Raw genomic sequence first — 20,873 nt, forward strand, 5'->3', positions numbered from 1 at the left:
GGCAAAATCTCTAATGCTTCTGGAAGGCGATGGCTGCTGTGGTGTTTTTACCTTGACCTGGAGCAGAAAGGCTTGGTACAGAAATGGCACCGTCACTGGTGAAGGCCGAGTAGAGGTTGTCAGTGGAGGGTGACGGTTTGAGCGGCTGGAGCAACTGGCTGTGCCCGGGCTCTGAGGGGTTGCCAGCGGGGTGCAGGGTCTGCTGCGGGTGCAAGGCTGACGCCCCACTCTGCCCAGACAGGTTACCTGCCAACAGATGAAGCGCCATGAGAGACAGGTGCCCCGCAGGGCGTGGCTCTGACGCCTTCTATTTACACCACTGAGTAACTCATGACGGGTCAAAGGCCGGTAAACCAGGCGGGGTGAATTCCTGACACATGTGCGGGAGGAACGAGAGTCTCGAGGCTTTCCACAGCTAGGACACACAGGTGTGAGGTGAGTAAGACTGTGCTCTGTGCGAATCCACGAACCCCAATTTACATAGCTATAAGCTGGCGTTTTGGCCCATTTGATCCTGGTGTAAACACGATCGGGTCAGATACCAGAGATGACAGATGAGCTTTGCAAGCTTCCTTAAATCAGACCTGAAATCCAGCGTCTGTGGAGTATTTGTGGACACTTGTTCCAGCTGCAGGTGTGACCTGGAGTCAGTTACTGGGAGGAAGCAGCACGGTCCCGAGTCCCGCCCGCCCTGTCTGTATTTTCCGCAGAGGCGAGACAGCAGCCCCGGAAAAGCTCGCGAGACCCCGTCTTGGCTCACCTGAGAGCTGCGGGCTCTTGTTCCCCAGCGAGCTGCTGCGGCTGGATTTGCTGCCTTTGCTCTTGGTGGGCCGCCGTCTCCTCCCTGACAGCGGGGCTGCGGGGGGGATGATAACGGCCGGGGGTGCCTTGCCCAGCTTGGTGTACAAGGACTCGATCTCTTGCTTCTGGCGGCTCTGCAGGTCTTGGATCTCCTTAAGGTGCCTAGGAAACACAAGCACACATAAGAAGAGTTTTCAGCAAACCCTGTGGCTTGGCTCAGCCAAGGTTTGGGGCTTGAACTCGGGGCCCGGGCACTGTACCCGAGCCGCTTTGTGCCGGACGGCGGCGCTTTACCAGCTGAGCCACAGTGCCACTTCCAGTTTTGAGTGGTTAACTGGAGAGAAGAGTCTCACAAGAACTTTAGTGCTCCGGCCAGCTTTGAACCACCATCCTCGGATCTCAGATCTCCTGAGTAGCTAGGATGCCAAGTCTGAGCCACGAGTGTGGGGCTAAAAGTCAGCATATTCTTAAAGCTGCCTTCCGTCACGGCACTTTCCTGAGAGCCACACTGTCAACTCATCCTGCGGGCTCCACCGCCAAAGCCAATTCCAATGGTAAATGGCTGATAAAGAGGTTAGGGGAAAATGATTCCAGGCCACACGCGGAGCAGGAGAACGCAACACGCTGACTGGATTTGACTTAAAAAAATGAACAAAATCTGCTCGCCCAGTCTCACACCCAGTGCTGTTACTAGATTCACGGGTTAGACGGCACGGCCGTGGACGGCGTGGGGCGTAAACAGGGAGGAGGTGCCTACGGCTGTGCAGGTACCGTCAGCTTTTGCACACTGGCCTGTTTCAGGGAGCACAATGTCGGTGTACTCTAGTGGAGTGCATCTTAGCAGCAAGAGCTCAATCGACAGCGTATCTGCCACTGGGTTTTTAGGAGCAAACACACGTACTTTTCCCGCAGTCTCCGCAGCTCTGATTTTAAGTCTTCATCTTCAATGTCCGACTCGTTGTCGCTGCTCATGTAGGAGGAGTTGAAGGAGTTGCTGAGGCTCTGGCTGAGACTCTGGATGGGCAGGCTCTGGGCACACAGGGGCGGTGGGGAGCGCGGGCTGCCCGAGCCGTCGTCCAGGCCCCTGCTGAGAAAGGCAGCCTCCAGGTCGGAGGAGGCTGGCCCGTTCAGATGCACAGGCTGGGCCAGCTCCGGCACGTCTTTCTTTGGCGTTGTGGTGGGAAGAGGGGCATGCCCCGAGTCTCTGAACGGAGGAGAGGTGGCTGGCTCCTCCCTCGCCTCTGCCATCTTGTCCTCAGTTCTTGACACTGAGAAACGACCCACTTGGCTCGCTGTGGTCGTCACCTGAAAACGCCCAACCCTGGTGGGCTGCCCCGCGTCCAGCTTCACTTCAGAAGCACCGTCTGGCACATCGGAGGGGACCCCCGGGACTGGCGCCCCGCCAGGCTCCGGCTTCACCAGCGTGCTCTCTGGGCTACTACTGGACAGCACCGAGGACTCCGATGTGCTGGACTCAAAACGAACAGACTTCACATCTTCTGACTTGGTTCTACTGTCTTTCTGGGCATCATCTGTGGCGACTGAAACCTGATTTAAAAGGGAGGAGGGAGAGGGGGGAGAGGGGTAGGGGGGAGAAAAGGGAGGGGGGCAGAGTGAGAGGGAGAGAGAGAAGGACAGAGAGATATTAAAAACGAATGTCCCAAAGTTAATTTCTAGCATGGGTTGCTAAAAAAAGAGAAAGAAAATTAGTTTCTTCCCCAGTCTATAAACAGGCTGAATGCCTTTCCACAGACTACAGAGAAGAATGGGTGCTGAGTAGCATGGGAGAATCAGGAGTGACACGGCATCATGATCATGCTGGGAAAACGAGACCGTCCACGGACAGCCCCGCACCAGCATGACGACCCACGGCACACGCCAGGTCACACACGGGACTCAACTGCGTTAGTGAAAACACGCCACTGCTGGAAGAAGGCTGAGGGCCGCTTGTGAAGCAGCTCAGCTTCGAGAAACAACCCAGCCAGGAGGTGCTAAAAGTGTGAAATTCAAACTTGGCCAACTACGAACTCTCAGACCCTCAACAGCAACAAAGGAAAAGATACCAACTGTGCTTCTACAGGTTTTCACAAGTGAAACTTGCAAGCAGTCATGAAAGCAGTTGCTGCGACAGTCCTAGGGCTTGATCTCGGGGTCTGGGTGCCACCTTGAGCTGTTTTTGATTGAGACTAGTGATCTGCCACTTAAACCACTGCTCCTGTTCTGACTGGAGATGAGTCTCACAGACTTTTGTGCCCAGGCCGGCTTTGAACCCAGATCCTCAGATCTCAGCCTCTTCAATATTTAGGATTACAGGCGGGAGCCATAGGATCCTGAATACGCAAGCAGTTTTAAAAATGATTTTCAGGGCCGGGAGTGTGGCCTTGTGGTAGAGTGCTGGCCTAGTGTGCAAGAAGCCCCGGGTTCAATTCCTTGGTACCACAAATATAGAAAAGGCGGAAGCGGTGCTGTGGCTCAAGTGGTAGAGCTCTAGCCTTGAGAAAGTCCAAGGACAGTGCTCAGGCCCTGAGTTCAAGCCCAGGACTGGCAAAAGAAAAACAAATTAGAAATGGCCAAAATGTCCAAATAACAGTTGGGTGCCACTGGCTCACATAATCCTAGCTACTCAGGAGGCTGAGATCTGAGGATCACAGTTCAAAGCCTGGGCAGAGAAGTCCTCTGAGGACTCTTATGTCCAATTAACCAGAAGGGGTCCTGTGGTTCACAGTAGCAGAGTAAAAGAGCTCAGGGGACAGCACCCAGCGATCAACAAAATTATTTAATTGATAATGAACAAAAGTAAAGTATCGTTCCGGAGAGGACAGGCAGTGGCCAGTTTAGAATAAGTAACCCTTGGGGGGAGGTGGGAATCTAACTTTGCTGTCTACGACTAGAAATTGTCTCTCTTTAAAAAAAAATTAGTATTTATTACTTCAAACAAAGCTATTTCATAATTACTACAACGTGCCGCACTGAGGGCTCCTTTTGTTAGCCGGATAACACCCACATCTACTCAGGTTGTTTTCCTCCTTCGGGAGGCACTACCTTTTGTGCTGATCAGCCATGGGGCTTGAACTCATGCCTGGGTGCTGTCCCTGAGCTTTTCTTTTAGCACTCTACCATCTTGAGCCACAGGGCTGCTTCTGGCTTTCTGGTGGCTCACTAGAGATCAAAAAAAAGACTTTCCTGCCCAGACTGGCTTCAAACCACAATGCTCAGATCTCAGCCTTGTGAGTAGCCAGGATGACAGGCGCGAGCCACAGGCACTGGACTAGCTGCACTGGTTTATAAAAGAAAACGAGAGATGTCGGCTGTGTCCTAAACAGGTTAGGTGATAATCTTACATATACAAAGAGCGAAACAAAGGCACAGAAATTACTGTCTTACCTGAAATCGCCCCATCTTAAGAACAGCAGCTCCTGAACTACTGGCTAGGACAGAACCTTCTGTGCCTTTGAAACAAAGACAGAGAGGAAGAAAATAGATTATCACCTCTTTACTCTCATCAACTGCTTTCTCTCCCAATGGAGAAACGAGAGTGTGAACTTGCTACACAAACTCACTATTACTTGAGCCATGCCCTGGCCGCGCGTGTGTGTGTGTGTGTGTGTGTGTGTGTGTGTGTGTGTGTGTGTGTGTGTGTGTGTGTGTGTGTGTGTGTGTGTGTGTGTGTGTGTGTGTGTGTGTGTGTGTGTGTGTGTGTGCGTGTGTTTCCCTTCTTCCTGCTATTTTTGAGGTTGGGTCTCTGATTTCGTCTCGGACCAGGTCTGTGATCCTTTGATCTACAGCCTCTCCACGTAACTGGGCTCACAGATGCATGCCGCCACACTGATTGAAATGGCTCTCACTACATCTCTCCTGGGTGGGCCTCAAGCTGTAATCCTCCTCTATGCTTTTCTTGCTCCAGGTTAGCACTCTACCACTTGAGCCACAGGCTCCAGGTCAAGCTGTTTTTGGTTTTCAATGGATAAGAATCTCAGGGACTTTTCTGCTTCCTGAGTAATGAGGATTACAGGCGTGAGCCACCAGCAGCAGGCTGTAAATGATTTCTTTGTACACGAGAGATCCAATCCAGAATGTAACTGCCTTGAAATGTTTCAACTGATTAAGTCGAGTCTTACCTGTGTAAGACTATATGTTCAAGATTTCCAAGGACATCTATCTACTAAGTGTCAGAAGGCGAGCAAGCTGTGTGTCAGGTGACCTCAGGGCCTCTGTGGAGCTCAGAGCTGTCGTCAACCATAGCCAGGCAGTCATCAACTCCTACCCTCTTGCCTCAACCTTGCCAATGACAGCTTGCAGGCACGTGCCACCAACATCCATTTGTAAGCCAGTGGTCATAAATATGTGTGCATTTCCTAACTTCTCGTAACAAAAACCTTACCAAGAAAATAAAGAAGTTTCTATGATAAGAAACCATCATTACCTGATGTTTCAGATGTCTAGCAGTTAATGAAGGAACAAAAAGTTCAATCTGTTACTAGTTGGACATGGAATACACACAACTGTCCTTCCATATCTTAAAGGCACCCATGTTCTCACAATGCATCTTTGAAATGGAAAATTCTGTAATTCTCCACCAGCACAAAATCCAAACACCCGGCAAACTCTGACTGCCATGCACGAGGCTCCACTCACCATCCTTCTGAGCCTGCGCTCCTGCTTCTGTAACTGCTGCTGGAGCCACCGTAGACACCGACTGGAAAATACAAACACAGACAAAGCAGCTTCAGGGCCCATCCTTCCCCATCTTCCACCAACACTTTCCCTCTGATCTTCGTGAAATGGCAGTAGGACATACATAAAAGAACACTGTGTCTTTGGGAATTTTATTTTTGCTTACAAGTTTGATTTAAAGAATCACTTGTGAGACACATTGAGTACTGCCTTTTAAATTTTTCTCATAGAATCCTTAAAGAACAGACAGAAAAGTAGTTTATATCAAATATTATTTACACAAAATGTAGCCTCCTGCAGAGAATAATCACAAAATCCACAGGATTGATCTGCAATGTAATTTAGCCAAGGGAAAGACAAAAAGAAGGAAAATCTTTTCCACAGAGACATTATGGAGGCATTGTTAATATCTCATTTATCTACCTCTTTTCTGATGGGTGGAACAACAGAGAGACTACAGGGTGTGAGAAATGTAATGTGTTCAGGGTAGGAAGAGAGTGGGGGGACAAGCACTCACCCCTCCTGCAGATGTCACCGTGAGGCTCTCTGGACTAAGTGTTCTCCTCAGCTGGGCATCAAGGTCCTCTAGAGGCTGCTGGAAAGGCAGAGAGATGCAGTTTACGTAACTATACCTCCGGAGCTTAGTTACACAGTTCTGTGGATTGTAACAGAATTGTGCATCCCTACAAAACACAAGATTCCATATGCTAAAATGTAGCCTAACATCTTGATGTTCCCCAAGTCTACATGCCGTGACAGAGTCATTCAGTGACATCTGTGTTTTCACAGCAAGCCTGGGGTTTGACCTGCGGGCCTTGTGGTTGGTAGGCAAGTGCTCTACACTTATTGGTACTTTAATCTTCTTCCCCTTTCACTGTCCTCCCCCCACACTCTGCCTCCTCTTCGGTGGCTGGCTTTCAGGTGGCTCAACACTGATGTGTCTTTCTGAATATGCAGGCATCACTGCCTTCCCTTCCCTATTTCTCTCCACACTTGAACTCGCCGCAGCTCCTTTCCGGGCACAGGGGAGTGGTGGTGGCTAATGGCCCACTGGGGTACCAGAAGGATCTCCACTTAAGAGCCTCCAGCGTGCTGGGCAGGTACTTTGCCACTTGGGAAACCCCGGCAGCCCTTTCGACTGTCTTTCCCTAGCCTAGACTGTCTCCAGAGCAGAGGGCGCAGGCCAGCTGAAAGTACGTTTCTAGTTAGAAACAAGCAACGAATCAAAGCCTCATTTCTCAACTTCTACAACGTACTCCCCTTCTCTCTCCCACCTACGTCAGAAGGCCAGGAGAGTGAGTTCTCTACCGGGAATTATCCCTCCATGTATGTTCTCTGGACTGGGATCAAGGAAGTGGGGCTAAGTTCAAACTAAGCTTCTCAAATCTCTTCTTATTCCTAATTCCGTTTTAAAGCTTACTAGTGAGTCACCTGTTCATGGATTCCCAACAAACTTCCCATACGGGAGCTGAAGTACAGTGTTAGTGAGGGGCCGGTGAGCAAATGAAGCGAGGAGTCCAGTACCCCGGGGGTGTGAGCAGGGGATCACACGGCTCCTCTCAGACCCCTATGAGTAGTAACGCGATGGTCGAGTTCACCAGAGTGTGGGATTTCTATCTAATCTTGGTCAGCATGTAACTGCATATGACTGCTTAGTAAAAGAAATAAACTTCCTAAGCCAGACTCAAGGGAACTTAGGCTCAATGGTTTCCCTCATTTGTCATAACCAGTAGAAACCTTGGGCTCTACTAGCAGAGATCTGCAATAGAGCAAAACCTTGATATATAAGGCCATATAATGTGAAGCTAATTGAAAGGACCTCCAGGATATTGAAACAAAAGCCATATAATGAATGATTGTTGTCCTTAATCTACTATGTTATCTTTCATGTCCTTTGCTGTCTCTTGGGTATCTCATATTGTTACAGTATCTCACTTTGTTATCTGATATATTGGATTTATTTGTATTTGGTTATCTGAAACTTGATAGGGAAAGGGGGGAAAACCAAGATGGGGGGTGGGTGGTGGGTGGGGGGGAGGGTGATGGCTACCAAGACATGTGGAAGGGTATCAATGTATGTGAATTAATGCACCTTCTATCTGGCAAATATCATGTAACCCTTTTACTAATTACAATAAAAAATTATTTAAAAAAAAAAAAAGACACTTCCTTTGAGGTTTATGTGGAAGTTACTACAAGGATGACTGCTATACACCACACCTGACCTGTGCTTCTCCTTTCTAACTAAGCAACTTTCTCAGCTCAAACTAGAATTGCTGCTGTGGCTCAAGTTGCAGCATGCTAGCCAAGCACCTAGTCACTGAGTTCAAGTCCCACCACCACCAAAAACAAATTCCACAGCCGGGCATGGGGGCTCGCGCCTGTCATCCCAGCTCGTCAGGAGGCGGAGATCTGAGGATCAAGGCTCAAAGCCAGCCTGGGCAGCACCAACATTCACGAGACTCTTATCTCTAATTAACCACTAGAAACCGGAAGTGGCAGGGCTGAAGCCTTGAGCTGAAGAGCTCAGGGACGGCGCCCAGGCCCTGAGTTCAAGAACCACAACTGACCAAAAAAAAAAAAAAAAAGGGAATTTGACAAAATGTCAGGCCGGGTTGAAAAAAATTAGAAGAATATTAAAAGAATTAATAATCTACTGACATTGTATTAAATGTTAAAGTATTATTCAATTTTTTTTGGGGGGGGGCGGTTCTGGCTCAGGGCCTAAGCACTATCTTTGGGTTTTCTCAGTGCTAGAGCTCTACCATTTGAGCCACAGTACCACGTTTGGCTTTTTTCTATGTGGTAGTGAGGAATTGAACCTGGGTCTTCATGCATGCCAGGCAAGTACTACCACTAGGCCAAGAACTCCCAGCCCTATTCAAATGTTTTCTAATGACCTGAAGCAATATTATTCTTTGTTTTGTTTTGTTTTTTGCCAGTGCTGGACTTGAGCTCAAGGCCTGAGCGCTGTCCTTGGGTTTTTCTCAAGGCGAGTGCTCTACCAGTTGAACCACAGCACCACTTCTGGCTTTTTTCTATGTGGTACTGAGGAACTGAACCTGGGTCTTCGTGCATGGTAGGCAAGCACTCCACCACTAGGCCACACTCCCGGCCCTAGAAGCAGTATTCTAAACACCACCACCACCCATTGGGTTCTTCCTGATGTGGGCCCTGGGTCATCTACTACGAAGTTGTTGGTATTTTTTGTGTGTATGTGCCAGTCCTGGGACTTGAGCTCTGGGCCTGGGTGTTATCCCTGACCTCTTCAGCTCAAGGCTACCACCCTACCCCTGGGGATACAGAGCCACTTCCAGCTTTCTGGTGGTTAACTGGAGAGAAGAGTCTCAGGTCCTTTTGTGCCCGGCTGGCTTTGAACCGCGATCCTCAGATCTCAGCCTCCTGAGTAGGTAAGATTATAGGCGTGAGCCACTGTGCCCAGCCCTGAACTTCTTTTATTCAAGGCTAGCCCTCTACCCTTTGAGCCACAGCACCATTCCCGGCTTTCTCTGTGTACATGGTATCGAGCAATCGAATCCATGGCTCCAGGCGGGCTAGGCAAACAGTGGACCACTAAGCCCAACTACAAAGTTTTAAAAGAAAGGCGTTACTAAGCCAAAGCCAAAAACAACCCGAAGCCAAGACCACACAACAAAGAATTTAAACAAGCTCTGTGAAGGAAAGTGGGGGCAAAGAAAGAAAGCTATAGTGTCTCAGAGCACCTGAGTTTGTGAGGGTCCCGGAAAAGGCAGCGGCTGCTCACAGGACAGAACCCCGGCTGCAGGTTCAGCACCCGCTGGCAGCACCTACAACGGAGAGAATTCAAGTCCATGAGTCACCAGTGGATGAGACAGTCACACTACCGAGCACACCACCAGACTGAATGCGGAAAAAACTCCAGCTAGTGAAGGCACACCTGTTACCCAGGTGACAGTGGTGTGTTCTAAGGAAAGGATAAAACCAGTGGGTATATTGTAAGTGCTAATCTTCAACTCCAGATTTCATTTTTTTTGGGGGGTCATGGGGCTTGAACTCAAGGTCTAGGCAATGTGCCTAGATTTTTTTGGATCAAGGCTACTGCCCTACTCCTTGAACCACAGCACCACTTCCAGTGTAAGCCTCAGATCTCAGTCTGCTGAGTAACTAGGATTATAGGTGTGAGCCACCAGGATGCAGCCACATATTTTTGAGGCCACTTTCTTGTGGCCTCAAAACAACCAAATTATCAAATTTTGAACTAGGCGCTGGGTTCAAACTACTCAGGAAGCCAAGGACTGTGTTTCAAAGCCAGCCTGGGCAGGAAAGTCCATGAAGACTCTATATCTCCAATAAATTACTCAGAAAAAGCCAGAGTGGCCCTGTGGCTCAAGTGGTGGAGCACTTTGAGCCAAAGAAGCTCAGGGGCAGTGCCCAGAGTTCAAGCTTCAGGACCAGCACAAAAAAAACAGGATAAAAGGGCCGGGAGTTTGGCCTAGTGGTAGAGTGCTTGCCTAGCATGCATGAAGACCTGGGTTCAATTCCTTGGTACCACATACATAGAAAAAAAGCCAAAAGTGGTGCTGTGGCTCAAATGGTAGAGCTCTAGCCTTGAGAAAGCTCAAGGACAGTGTTCAGTCCCTGAGTGCCAGCCCCAGGACTGGCAAAAAAAAAAAAAAAAAGGATTAAAAAAAAACACATTTTGACAAGAAAAAAAGACCTTGAAGAGAAAACAAAGGTTGGTTTAAAATAATCAATACACAGATATAAAAAGAAATGGCATATCCAGGAAGAAAAGAGGGGCCTGAATAGATGGCTTTCTCACCTTTTGCTTAATTCTACCTGAGAAGAATGGTAACGCAATATTTACTCTTGGATGTGCCTACATTTGCCACTGAGAGGGGAGAGGCAGCAGAATGTTAAGTGTTCTGCAACATGACTGCTTTGACTTACATTTGACATTTGCTAGCTGTATGACTTAATTCTCCGAGACTCCATTCCATCACTGGAAAGATGAGAATACATTTGAACCTACTTAGCTGTCATGAAGATTAAATGAGGTCACTCCCATGAAAGACATGGGAGAATGGTGAAAAACATGCAGTAATAAATGCTAGTTATGGTTTCTAAAAAGAAAGAAAGAAAGAAAGAAAAAAAGCAAAAACGAATGGCATAGAATAAATGTAATACCATCAAGCCATTTCTCTCCTACCTGCAAAAAGACTTTATACACGATGCCCTGACTTACAGTGGCTCAACTTGAAAATTTTCTCAACGCAGGATGGTGCAAAACTGCATTCAGCAGAGCCTACGTCTTAGCTTTAACGCCTGTTTGCAGTGGGGTCTAGCAATAGTGGCCTTCTGCGCTTAGGCAATCCTCCTGGCTGAGGGGACGTGGCAGCTCACCGGTGGGTGAGTTTGGGTCTCGGTCCCAGCTAGCCGCACACGGAAGGACAGCCTTTGGGTGCTGGGAGGGGCAGGGAGCTGGGCTGGGCTCTGCCTGTCTGTCACGCTGTCACAGAGTTCTCACGACCGACACTGCACAGGTCCATGTCGCAAAGCTACAACGTCAGAGCCCAGTAAGTGCGTCCAGAGCTTTTTTGGCTTGCAATGTTTTCCATTGCGATGGTATTTACTGTAATGTAAAAAGGTTTTCACATCTCTGCAGGATGAACTACATCCTTGCTGTGTCTGGAGTCTGGAGAGGGTGGAGTGGGTTTCCAGCTCTACCAGCAGAACTAGAAACTCCATGCGCGTCACTTATCTCTTTCCAAGTTACCCAGCCCGAAGTGAAGCAGCTGAGCTGCTCTCACCACGACCCTGGCGACAGGCTCACACACCCTACCTGGCCTGGACGATGAAAATCTTGAGATCCTGCCATACGTCAGAAAAGGGAAAGTGCTGAGTTCAAAGTCCAGGTACCCTTGGCACTACAGTTGGTTTAAGGCTGACTGACTCATACGTGTTAGGGGCCTTTAGACCTGCCATTCTACTCTGCAAAGCCGACTTGCTGGCGGCGTCTGCTGGGGGAGGGCGAGGACGGGACACTCAGGCCAACGCCATAGTCCAGTCGGGAAAGCTTACCGGAGTCCTGGTGAAAGGAGGCTTTGGGGGCGTCGTCCCAGGTTTCGTTCCTGAGGCAGCGCTGACTGGGGCTGACACGTAGCTGCTGGGGGTAGACACCTGCCCAGGTGTGCCCACTGTGCCCGCTGGCGTGAGTGGCAAACCAGCTGCTCCCAACGGCAGGCTGGCTGGTGGTAGGCAGGTGCTGGTCGTAGATGTCATGAGTTTGCTTGGGGCGACAGCGGTGGTGGGGACGCCTGGCGTGGCCGTGGCCTCTACCACCAGGGATGTCTCCAGCGAGACGGGAGCGTGCTGGGGCCCCGACGAGCCGTGCTCGCTGAAGAGAGACCGCAGCTTCTCCTCCAGAGTCTTTATGTCGTCGATCCCGGGAGCCTTGGGCTGGGTGTCGGCGTCCACTTCTGGACAGTGCGTGTGCGGCTGGTTGGGCAGCGGGGCTGGCTGGGGCTGGCCGTGGATGAGCGTCTGCTGCACGGCTGGCACGCTGGTGGTGGGCTGGAGCAGGGGGGGAACGCTTGGCACTTGCGGTAGCAGAGGGGTACACGTGGGTGTCGGAGCCACAGCAGACGGGAGGACCATGGGGTGCACAGCAGCAGAGCTGGCCGCCGCTGTCCCCAGGGAGGAGGAGGAGTATGGTGCAGGGAAGGGCCCAGCCAAGCCAGCTGTGCTGCTGTGCGACGTCTTGTCCAGGGAGTGGGCGCTGACCACCACCGTCTCGGCCAGCGCCGGAGCTGAGGAGCTGCTGCTGAGCTGCAGGGCCGGCTGCGGAGCGACGCTGGGGCACGGGGCGGAAGCCGCCACGGCAGCCACCCCCGCAGTACCCCCGCTGGCCTGCTGCAGGATCGCGGCTGGAGGCACCGTGCCCGGGGCACTGGCACTGCCCACGGCAGTGGTCACAGCGGGCGAGATTGTCACGGACGGAGAGGCGCCCGTACCGGCAACCCCGCTCCCAGAGGCGGGGGTCTGCACAGGCTGCGCTGCTGCAGACACGGAGACCACCGCGGGTACTGTGCTGCTGGACACCAGGCCGGACAGCACTGGTGGCTCGGACGCGGGTGGCACGGGGAGACCACCGGAAGTAGCCACACCTGTGCTGGTGGGGCCTCTGGCAATTCCTTTGTCTGTGGGCACGGTGACTTCAGACTGAGTGACCAAGGTGGAAGTGTCATTAAGAGGGCTGCTGGTTACTGGGACTGCCGCCGGGAGTGTGGTGGCGGCTGTGGCCGTGGCAGCTGTGGCCGCGCCTGCGGGCACGCTCCCCACGAATGGAGGAAACACTGGGCCCGTGACACTGAAGTCTGGTGGTGCCGTACTGGGTCCTTCGGACATCTGGGCATGTCTGAGCTCAGAAAAGGCCTGCTGGAGGCTAAGGGACGAGGCAGAGTGAGACAGGTTCACCCCAGGACCCTGAGATGTCGAGGCAGCAACTGCAGAGGAAAGTCAGACGCACACAGCTGTAACATGGGATGCACATCCAGAAGGTGTATGGCACATGCGTACCTACATTCCATTTTCGAAGGACAGAGTGGAAGCCCTGTCCCATGAATCATTTTTTCAATCCATCACCAACAGTCACATATCAGCAAGTTAAAAAACTGACTGAAATGACATGCTCTAACATTGCAAAGCTACGTAAGCATGAATCTGGAGACACAAGAACGCTAAATGCAGAAACTCACACTGAAACATCTACCATATATGTTATTTCCAGTATGTCCCAATAACCTTCTTGCCTTCTTCTTTAATCCTCTCTGTTGGTTGTCTATTTCCTTCCGCCATATATCTAACTCATTTTTATAACCTCAATTTCTCTACTATCTTTTTTTTGGGGGGGAAGGGGGAGAGAGGAGGTGAGTAGTCCTGGGGCTTGAACTCAGGGACAGAGCACTGTTCTTGAGCTTTCTCAAGGCTAGTGCTCTGCCACTTGAGGCACAGCACCACTTCTAGACTTCTAGCCTTTTCTGTGAATATGGTACCAGGGACTCCAACCCAGGGCTTCATGCCTGCTAGGCAAGTTCTCTGCCACTAGGCTATGCTCCTGGTCCCTTGATGATCAGCTTCTATCACAGCAGAGATGCTGTAGATACTGAAACAGGGGCAGCGTCAAGCCTTACCCGTATCTGCTATTTCACTGCTGAAAACTTTTGATTCTCTTAATCGACTTTCGGGCACAGGGCTCACGATAAACCGTCTTCCCGCAGAATGCACAACTTGAGTTAATGAACTGGTAGGAACCCCTGGACAAAACGAAACAAAGCCACTTAGTTGCATGATTGCATGCACTGCCCTCACGGTAAGCATCAAGATTCACTATTGGCGTACACAACTTCTTAAGTCAAAGAAAAATTCACCTATTTGCTGGGGCATGGAAGACACAGGAGTGGGTTGTTTGAACTCTCCTTCCAATTTCTACAACAGATAAAAGTAATAAATTCATTCTCAAACGCAATCTCCATGATTAGGCAAAGCACGCCACCATGTGAACAGAAAGGAAGGCCGGGCTGCTCCCCGTGATGGGGCGAGGCGCCCGCAGTGGACCCGGCCCAGGGCAGCTCAGCACTGCAGTCAGGTTCTGAGGAGACAAAGTTCGTCCGTCTCCACGGGGAGCGGCGCACCCACCTGAGAACCCGAGAAGCCAAAGTCGTCCTTGCCCTGCAGACTCTCCAGCCCCCGGTCCCCCTCGGGCTCCACGCTCACGTCCTCGCTCAGCATCTCGTCAGCTTTCTCGATGATCTCTCGCACTTGAGCCACAAACGACTCTCTTTCGATGGCAAGAATAAAGTCGTTGTTCACCTGTAAAGCAAATGTCGTGGCCCGCTCTCAACTACAACGTGTAGGACTTGAACCCGTTCTGAACATCAACTATGTTTCCATTGGCATTTAATGTCACTACTGCTGGTACTCAGGTTTGCTCTTCTTCCTGTTCTGTGATGGTGGGGTTTGAACTTGGGGTCTTGAGCTATGCGAGGTAGGTGCGCCGTCATTTGAGCTACTGCCCCACCCTTGTCTGCCTAGGCCAGAACACACCTCCTGCACCCCAGCTCCCATCCCTCTAGGATGCCACTAGCCAGGGGGAGGGCTCGTGAGTTTCTCCTCTGGGATGGCCTTTGCCATGACCTTTCCAACGCCCACCTCTCAAGTGGCTAGGACTACGGGTAGGAGCTACTACAATCTGCTTTGAAGAAGGCCAGAGGTGGGCTCAGTGGCTCACGTGGGAATCCTGGCTACACAGGAGGCTGAGACCTGAGGACCATGGTTGAAAGCCAGCCCCGGCACTAACGTCCAGGAGACTCTTATCTCCAATGAACCAGCAGAGAACCAGAAGTCAGGCTGTGGCTCAAGGGTGGGGTGGTAGCCTTGAGCTGAAGAGCTCAGGGACAGCGCCCAGGCCCAGAGTTGAAGCCCCATGACCCACCCCCCCCCCAAAAAAAAAATGAGGACAGCATTTACTTAAGGTACATCCTAGATAAAGCCACCTGTTAACCTCAAGCCGGGTGGAGGACGACCTCCACAGGACAGCGAGAGAGGAGTCTAGGGCTGCATGTCAGGAGTGCACACCCCAAGAATCTCGGGCTCCACAGTCACACGTACACATACCATAATCGTGGCAATCTCCTCCGGGTTGTCGCCATCCAGGTCAAATTTGAAGGTAACCATTTTTCGATTATGGGTCTCTAACTGACACTCCACGACCCGGTCTCCTTTATTTGAAACCTAGAGAGAAAAAGGAAAAGGAACTTCATTTCAGAAGACCTGAACCTGTAATTTTCCAAATACACAAAGAGTCACACAGCATTCGGTAACACCTGGGAGAGCAGGGGGCCCTAAACATCCATCAAGCCACCACATTTACACAACTAAAAACCAATAGCCACACAAATTGTTGAAATGTGATCCATCAATTGCTGTCCCTGCCACAGCTCTGGAAGGTACAATTTTTTTTTTTTGTAACAAGATATACATACATACATACATACATACATACAAACAATTATTTTTGGGGGGATGGGTCATGGGGCTTGAACTGGGCCTGGGTGCGCTGTCCCTGAGCTCTTCAACTCAAGGCTACCACCCTACCCTTGAGCCAAGTCCCACTTCCCATTTTCTAGAGGTTAATTGGAGATAAAGAGTCTCAGGTCCTTTTGTGCTAGGGCTGGCTTTGAACCTCGATCCTCAGATCTCAGCCTCCTGGGTAGGTAGGCTTGAGCCACGGTGCCAGGTGGTGGGCAAGACCTAGCTGTCTATAATTCAGGCTGGCCTCAAACCCACAATCTTCCTGCCTTCGCATCAAAGCTGGGGCTTTATGCCTGGCTCATTTTCACTTTTTTCTAAGCTTTTTTCAAGAGCCTGTGTGGATTAGGCAGAAGTGTTATCAGCAGCACTTACGTTCAAAATCCTCAGTTTGGGGCGGGACGTCTTTTCGTGCCGGGAGCGACTCCGTACGGACTTCCGGCAGTGCCGCTTCGTCGTTCTGCCCTCGTGCCTCCCCCCGGAGGAGGGGGCGTTCTCGCTGCCATCACTCATGCCTGAGGCCACATCTGAGTGTGCGCTGTGGAGGGAAAAGAATTTCAGTGAACAGTCTGAGCCGCACAGGGTTTTACACGCCAGCCGAGGAGGACTGGTTGTACACACCTGTCTACAGCGGAAACCAGAGGAACAGGCTGGGTGTGCGGTGGCTGCGGGACTGGAACCGGCTCCGGGGGAGCTTGCGGGTTCTGCGAACAGAAAGGATCATGCATTCAAAACCCCAAACCAGATCCCTTTGCCCTTTTCCTCTTCACCTCCCCTAGGTCCTAGAAGCAGTAAGTTTACTAGTAATATTTCAAATTCCACATGTAGAGATGGTGTCCTGGAGATCCCAAAGCAGGTTTCTAAAGCCAGTCTCCGGTACAGACTGCGCGGTGTGAGGCCAGCCACTCAACTGCTAGGCACTGTGAAGCTACGACTTGCCATGCGGCCAGCATCTTACCAGAGTGTGCAAAAGGGCAGGCAGAGCAAAGTGCAAAGCACGAAGTCAGCCCTTTCTCTTAGTAGGGCCAACACGCCTGCTGGCAGCACAGCAGGGGGACACTGTCACGACTGCCAGGGCAGCGTGTGGAAGGACCAGACCCATGGCTAAAGTACTAGCTAGACAAGTCAAGTGCTACCAGGGTGAACCTTCTCCAAGGCAAACTCACTTCCCAACAGAACAGCCAGTGGCAACAAGGCCCCCACATTGGCATTTCATTCTGCTGTAAGAAAAATTCATTCAGAAGTTAGTCTGGCATGGTCTCCAAAGGAGTGATGCCAGAGAGGCCTATGCTCTTCCTTCTGTCATTCTGAGCCCATGGAGACAGATATGGGGGTTTTTGTTGTTGTTGTTGTTGTTTTTGGCCAGTCCTGGGCTTGAGCTCAGGGCCTGAGCACTGTCCTTGGATTTTCTCAAGGCTAGAGCTCTACCACTTGAGCCACAGCACCACTTCTGGCTTTTTTCTATGTATGTGGTACGGAGGAATTGAACCCGGGTCTTCGTGCATGCTAGGCAAGCACTCTACCACTAGGCCACACTCCCGGCCCCGATGGATAGATTTTAGATACAAACATGCAGTAGTTCTATTTACCTCCAGAACTGCTTGCTGGGAGGACGTAGTAGGGGGTGGTTGTACTAAACTCACTGCTGGCTGGGACACTTGAACCTGTCCGCCTACACCGCCCACAGGAGCCAAAAGATTTGGTTCCACAAAAGGCTGCACCGCTGGCGGAAAGTACCCTGGTGCAGCCAGCGCTTCTGTAGGCATGGGAGGGGCTAGGGCTGCAGAGTGGGTGCAAACAGAAGCCACGGTGGAAGAGGGAGCAAGGTTTGAATCTCCTGGGTACTGTGGTGGCAGTCGAGGTGGGAAGCCCTGTGACAGAAACGAGGAAGGTGTTAGTGCAGGCCAGGACAGCAAGTCCGCACTCAGTAAGACGTGCACACACACACAAAAGGCACCCAGCAAAGAACAGCAGCCCGCTCTCACTGAGGACCTAAAGAATGCCTGAAGATCCTTCTCCAAACCAGACAGCAGACTCGATGCAGTGTGGAGGGCAACGTTCTACAGAGATACTCTAAGAGCTGCTGCTCCTCCTTTCCTGGAGATTAAATAGGACTTAGCGACTTACATCCTTCTAAAACGATGATCTGCTTTCTGACTCTTGTGCGGAAGAATGTGAAATGTCATGCCGTCATATTGTGGAATGCTGAGCCTCTAAGGCTAAATCCATTTTTTGTAGTATCATACTGCTTAAGCTGTTTAGCCCCACTCATCCTTAACGTGAGTGCGTGTATATGCATGTGTGTACGTGTGTGTGCAGTAACATTGAATATTCACAGAATAGCTTTTCAAGCTGCACCTTCAGGAAAATGGAGAGGAGCCAACAAGCATCCACGCGTCCTCTCAGGTTTTACCATTTCAGCTTCTCTAGTGGAGGCCAGCAAGCCTTGCTATTGTTACTCTGACTCTCAGCTAAAGGATCTTCAAGCTCTTTAGGCTCCGCTAGTGGAGAAACCCTCCAGTGCCCTCGGCTGGGCCTGCTCACAAAATACCTGCAAGAGAGCGTCTCCAGAGGGAAGCGGAGCCTCAGCAGCGTGTGCGAGGCTGGCTGGTGTTCCCAGGGATGGCACTGCCGGCTGCAGGAGCGGTGGGTGAACCTGACCTGGCAGCTGGGTGGCAGGCTGCAGAAGGGCTGGAACCACCCCGGGTCCCCCTGGGACAGAGGCTGCCGTAGCAGACGAAGCCAAGGTGAGCAGAGGCTGGTTAGTGCCGGCTGCCATTGTGATGGGGAGAGGTGAGAAGCCTGTCTGAGCCGTAGACACATGAGGAGTTGGTAAGGGGATCTGGGGCACGGGGTACTGTGAGAGTAAGGAAGTGGGGAGGGGCTGTCCCACAGGGAGGAAGTGAGCACCAGAGTGGACTGGAACAACTGAGGGTTGTGTTGCAACTGGGATCTGAGGTTCGCCTTGAATAGTTGGTACTGGCTGGGAAACTGGAAGCTGGGAAGGTAAAGAAAAACAAAAGTCTTTTTTAAAAGCAAGGATGCCAAAAGCCAAGATGTATGTATTAGCCAAAAAGAAGGAAAACAACCCCAACAAAACCCTGCACCCATTAGTGTAAGTTAACATGCCGTGGAAGCACAGAGAAAGGGAAGCGGGAGACGCGTGCCGGCTTGGACCACAGAGGAGGATCTTTCTACAGCCGAGGCCTTGTCGTGCTTATCTCCAGGATGCCTTGTCACGAGATCCACGGCTACTTTTACCGCACTCAAGGAAATTCAAGTGGACCTCCTCCAGTGGAATCAAGACCTCATCTATCTTTATCTTCTCAGAGCTTTTTTATTTTTTTTTTCTGGGGGAGGGGGAAGAGGTCAGTTGTGGGGCTTGAACTCAAGGCCCGGGCCCTATCCCTGAGTTCTTTTGCTTAAAGCTAGCACTCCACTGCTTTGAGCCACAGCACCACTTCTGGTTTTCTGTCATTCACTGACAAGGTAAGAGACTCGCAGACTTTCCTTCCCCAGGCTGGCTACTGAATCTTGACTGTTAGATCCCAGCCTCCTAAGTAGATAGGATTCCAGGCTCTGCAGTCTTCTCAGTTACTAAGTCTAACACAGCTCTATGAAGTGCCAGTACCCTATTTCACTGGGCCCGATCACTTTAACATTTGGGAAATGCCTTACACTTGACGAGCCGGTATGTGCCTAGTGGTGCAGTGTACGAGGGGAGTACATTGCTATATTGCTACGGTCACACCTGAGATCTCAGAAGGGCGTCTGAGTACATATAAACCCAGGTAAAACTGAAATGGGCTATTCAGAAAAACATTTCCTCTTGCATAATACTTTTCGTGGGGTTTAAAGGACGACTTAGACAATAAAAATACTCTGCTACTTGGAAACTCTAAGGAGGTCCCACCGATTGTGCTCGTCAGCCTTGGTTTCCCTTCTTTTCTTTGCTCACAGTATTTAGCCCGGACTCCTGCCTCCACCTCTGAGCACTGACATCACGAGCCTGAGCCACTGTGCACAGCCAGACGTGTTTCCTATTGCAAATTAGGGCCTTATGCTTGCCAGGCAGGCAACAGCCAGGACTCATATCCCAGCCTTCAGAGGGAATAGTGGTAGTCAATTTGGCTGCACTGAGAGATACTCAGGGAGCTGGAAAGGGTGTGTGTTTCCAGAGATAACTAGACAGATCATGAATGGCTCTGACCTAATCAGGCCCTCATCCATGGCTTACTCCATAAACAGATTCAAGATTCCAACAGACTCGTCTAACTCTAGCATGAGGAAGGGGGTTGCTGGGTGCATGCCCACGAAGGGCGAATCTTGGGCCTGGCTTCTCATCTTCGCTGGCGGGCCCCAGGTGAACGGCTTTCCTCCATGATGTTCCTGAATGGTCATGGGCCTAAAGCAATGAAGCCAGCAGGGCACGGATGGACTGAAAACCCCCTGAACCTGCAAGCCAATACTAACCATCCTTGCTGTGTCTTCCTCAGATATGTGGGGCAGTGAGGAAGCTAACAGGGATGACTGTTGACATGGAACCAGCTCAGCTGCCAGGCTGAGATGTCCACGCAGGCCGAGACGAGATGGATTACAGAATCATCTGTATTTTACCCACTAGTTTTGTGGCTTCTACTTTACACTGAATCGTCACTCTGTCAGCATGTATCTGGATACATATGTGTAGATGCAGTGATATTCTCTCCCTTCCTCGCCCCCCCCCCTTTGCCAGTCCTGGGGTTTGAACTCAGGGCTGCGCACTGTCCTTGAACGCTTTGCTCAAGGCTAGCACTCTGCCACTGAGCCACAGCACCCCTTCTGCAGAAATGCAGTGGTTACCTGCTTTCCAGCTGGCGCTTGAGGTTGAGGCTGGCTGGCTGGCGGGGCGGGAGCAGCCTCACTGGACGGGGCCACGTGTGCCGGAAGGGGATACTGTGCAGCCTGTTGAGGAGGGGCTGTCTGCTGAATTCCCTGTGGCAAGAATAAAAGTGAGCGGTTCGGGTTTGAGCTCCTGGGTCTCGACTCTTCAGCCCTCAGCCTCTCAAGCAGCTGGACTCCAGACCACTAAGCTCAGCTAATAATTCAGTTCCATTTCAAATCAGGAATAGTGGGTTTAATGAAAGCCTGTACATGATGGTAATTTCAGCAAATCATGCAAAAACATAAATTCATCCATTCCCTTTATGATGGCGCTAAGTAGGACCCACAATCCCCGTCCCCTCACCTAATTTTCCTCTGAACAGTTAACAGTTTCAAGTCTTGAGACACCGTTTTACTGACCCAATATTGCTCTTACCTCAACAGTAGGTGTTTGCAAAGACACTGAA

General features: G+C 50.9%; 1 protein-coding gene across 1 annotated transcript in view; it reads right to left on the reverse strand.

Moving 5' to 3' along the window:
* Wnk1 (WNK lysine deficient protein kinase 1) overlaps nt 1-20,873 on the reverse strand; it is an 83,022-nt gene that overhangs the window by 6,461 nt on the left and 55,688 nt on the right. The window contains exons 10-26 of the mRNA XM_090325303.1: nt 20,386-20,517; nt 18,095-18,541; nt 17,133-17,414; nt 16,165-16,247; nt 15,919-16,081; nt 15,130-15,246; nt 14,152-14,325; nt 13,884-13,941; nt 13,647-13,769; nt 11,536-12,959; nt 9,198-9,281; nt 5,993-6,070; nt 5,437-5,497; nt 4,186-4,250; nt 1,703-2,349; nt 761-963; nt 52-246 (exon numbers count right to left, since the gene is read on the reverse strand). Of these exons, the coding sequence (XP_090181429.1) occupies nt 52-246; nt 761-963; nt 1,703-2,349; nt 4,186-4,250; nt 5,437-5,497; nt 5,993-6,070; nt 9,198-9,281; nt 11,536-12,959; nt 13,647-13,769; nt 13,884-13,941; nt 14,152-14,325; nt 15,130-15,246; nt 15,919-16,081; nt 16,165-16,247; nt 17,133-17,414; nt 18,095-18,541; nt 20,386-20,517 (4,336 nt within the window). The remainder of the gene's footprint in view (nt 1-51; nt 247-760; nt 964-1,702; nt 2,350-4,185; nt 4,251-5,436; nt 5,498-5,992; nt 6,071-9,197; nt 9,282-11,535; nt 12,960-13,646; nt 13,770-13,883; nt 13,942-14,151; nt 14,326-15,129; nt 15,247-15,918; nt 16,082-16,164; nt 16,248-17,132; nt 17,415-18,094; nt 18,542-20,385; nt 20,518-20,873) is intronic.

This window comes from Megascapheus bottae, chromosome 37, assembly GCF_031878675.1.
Source record: "Megascapheus bottae isolate mThoBot1 chromosome 37, mThoBot2.hap1, whole genome shotgun sequence".
Taxonomy (NCBI): Eukaryota; Metazoa; Chordata; class Mammalia; order Rodentia; family Geomyidae; genus Megascapheus; species Megascapheus bottae.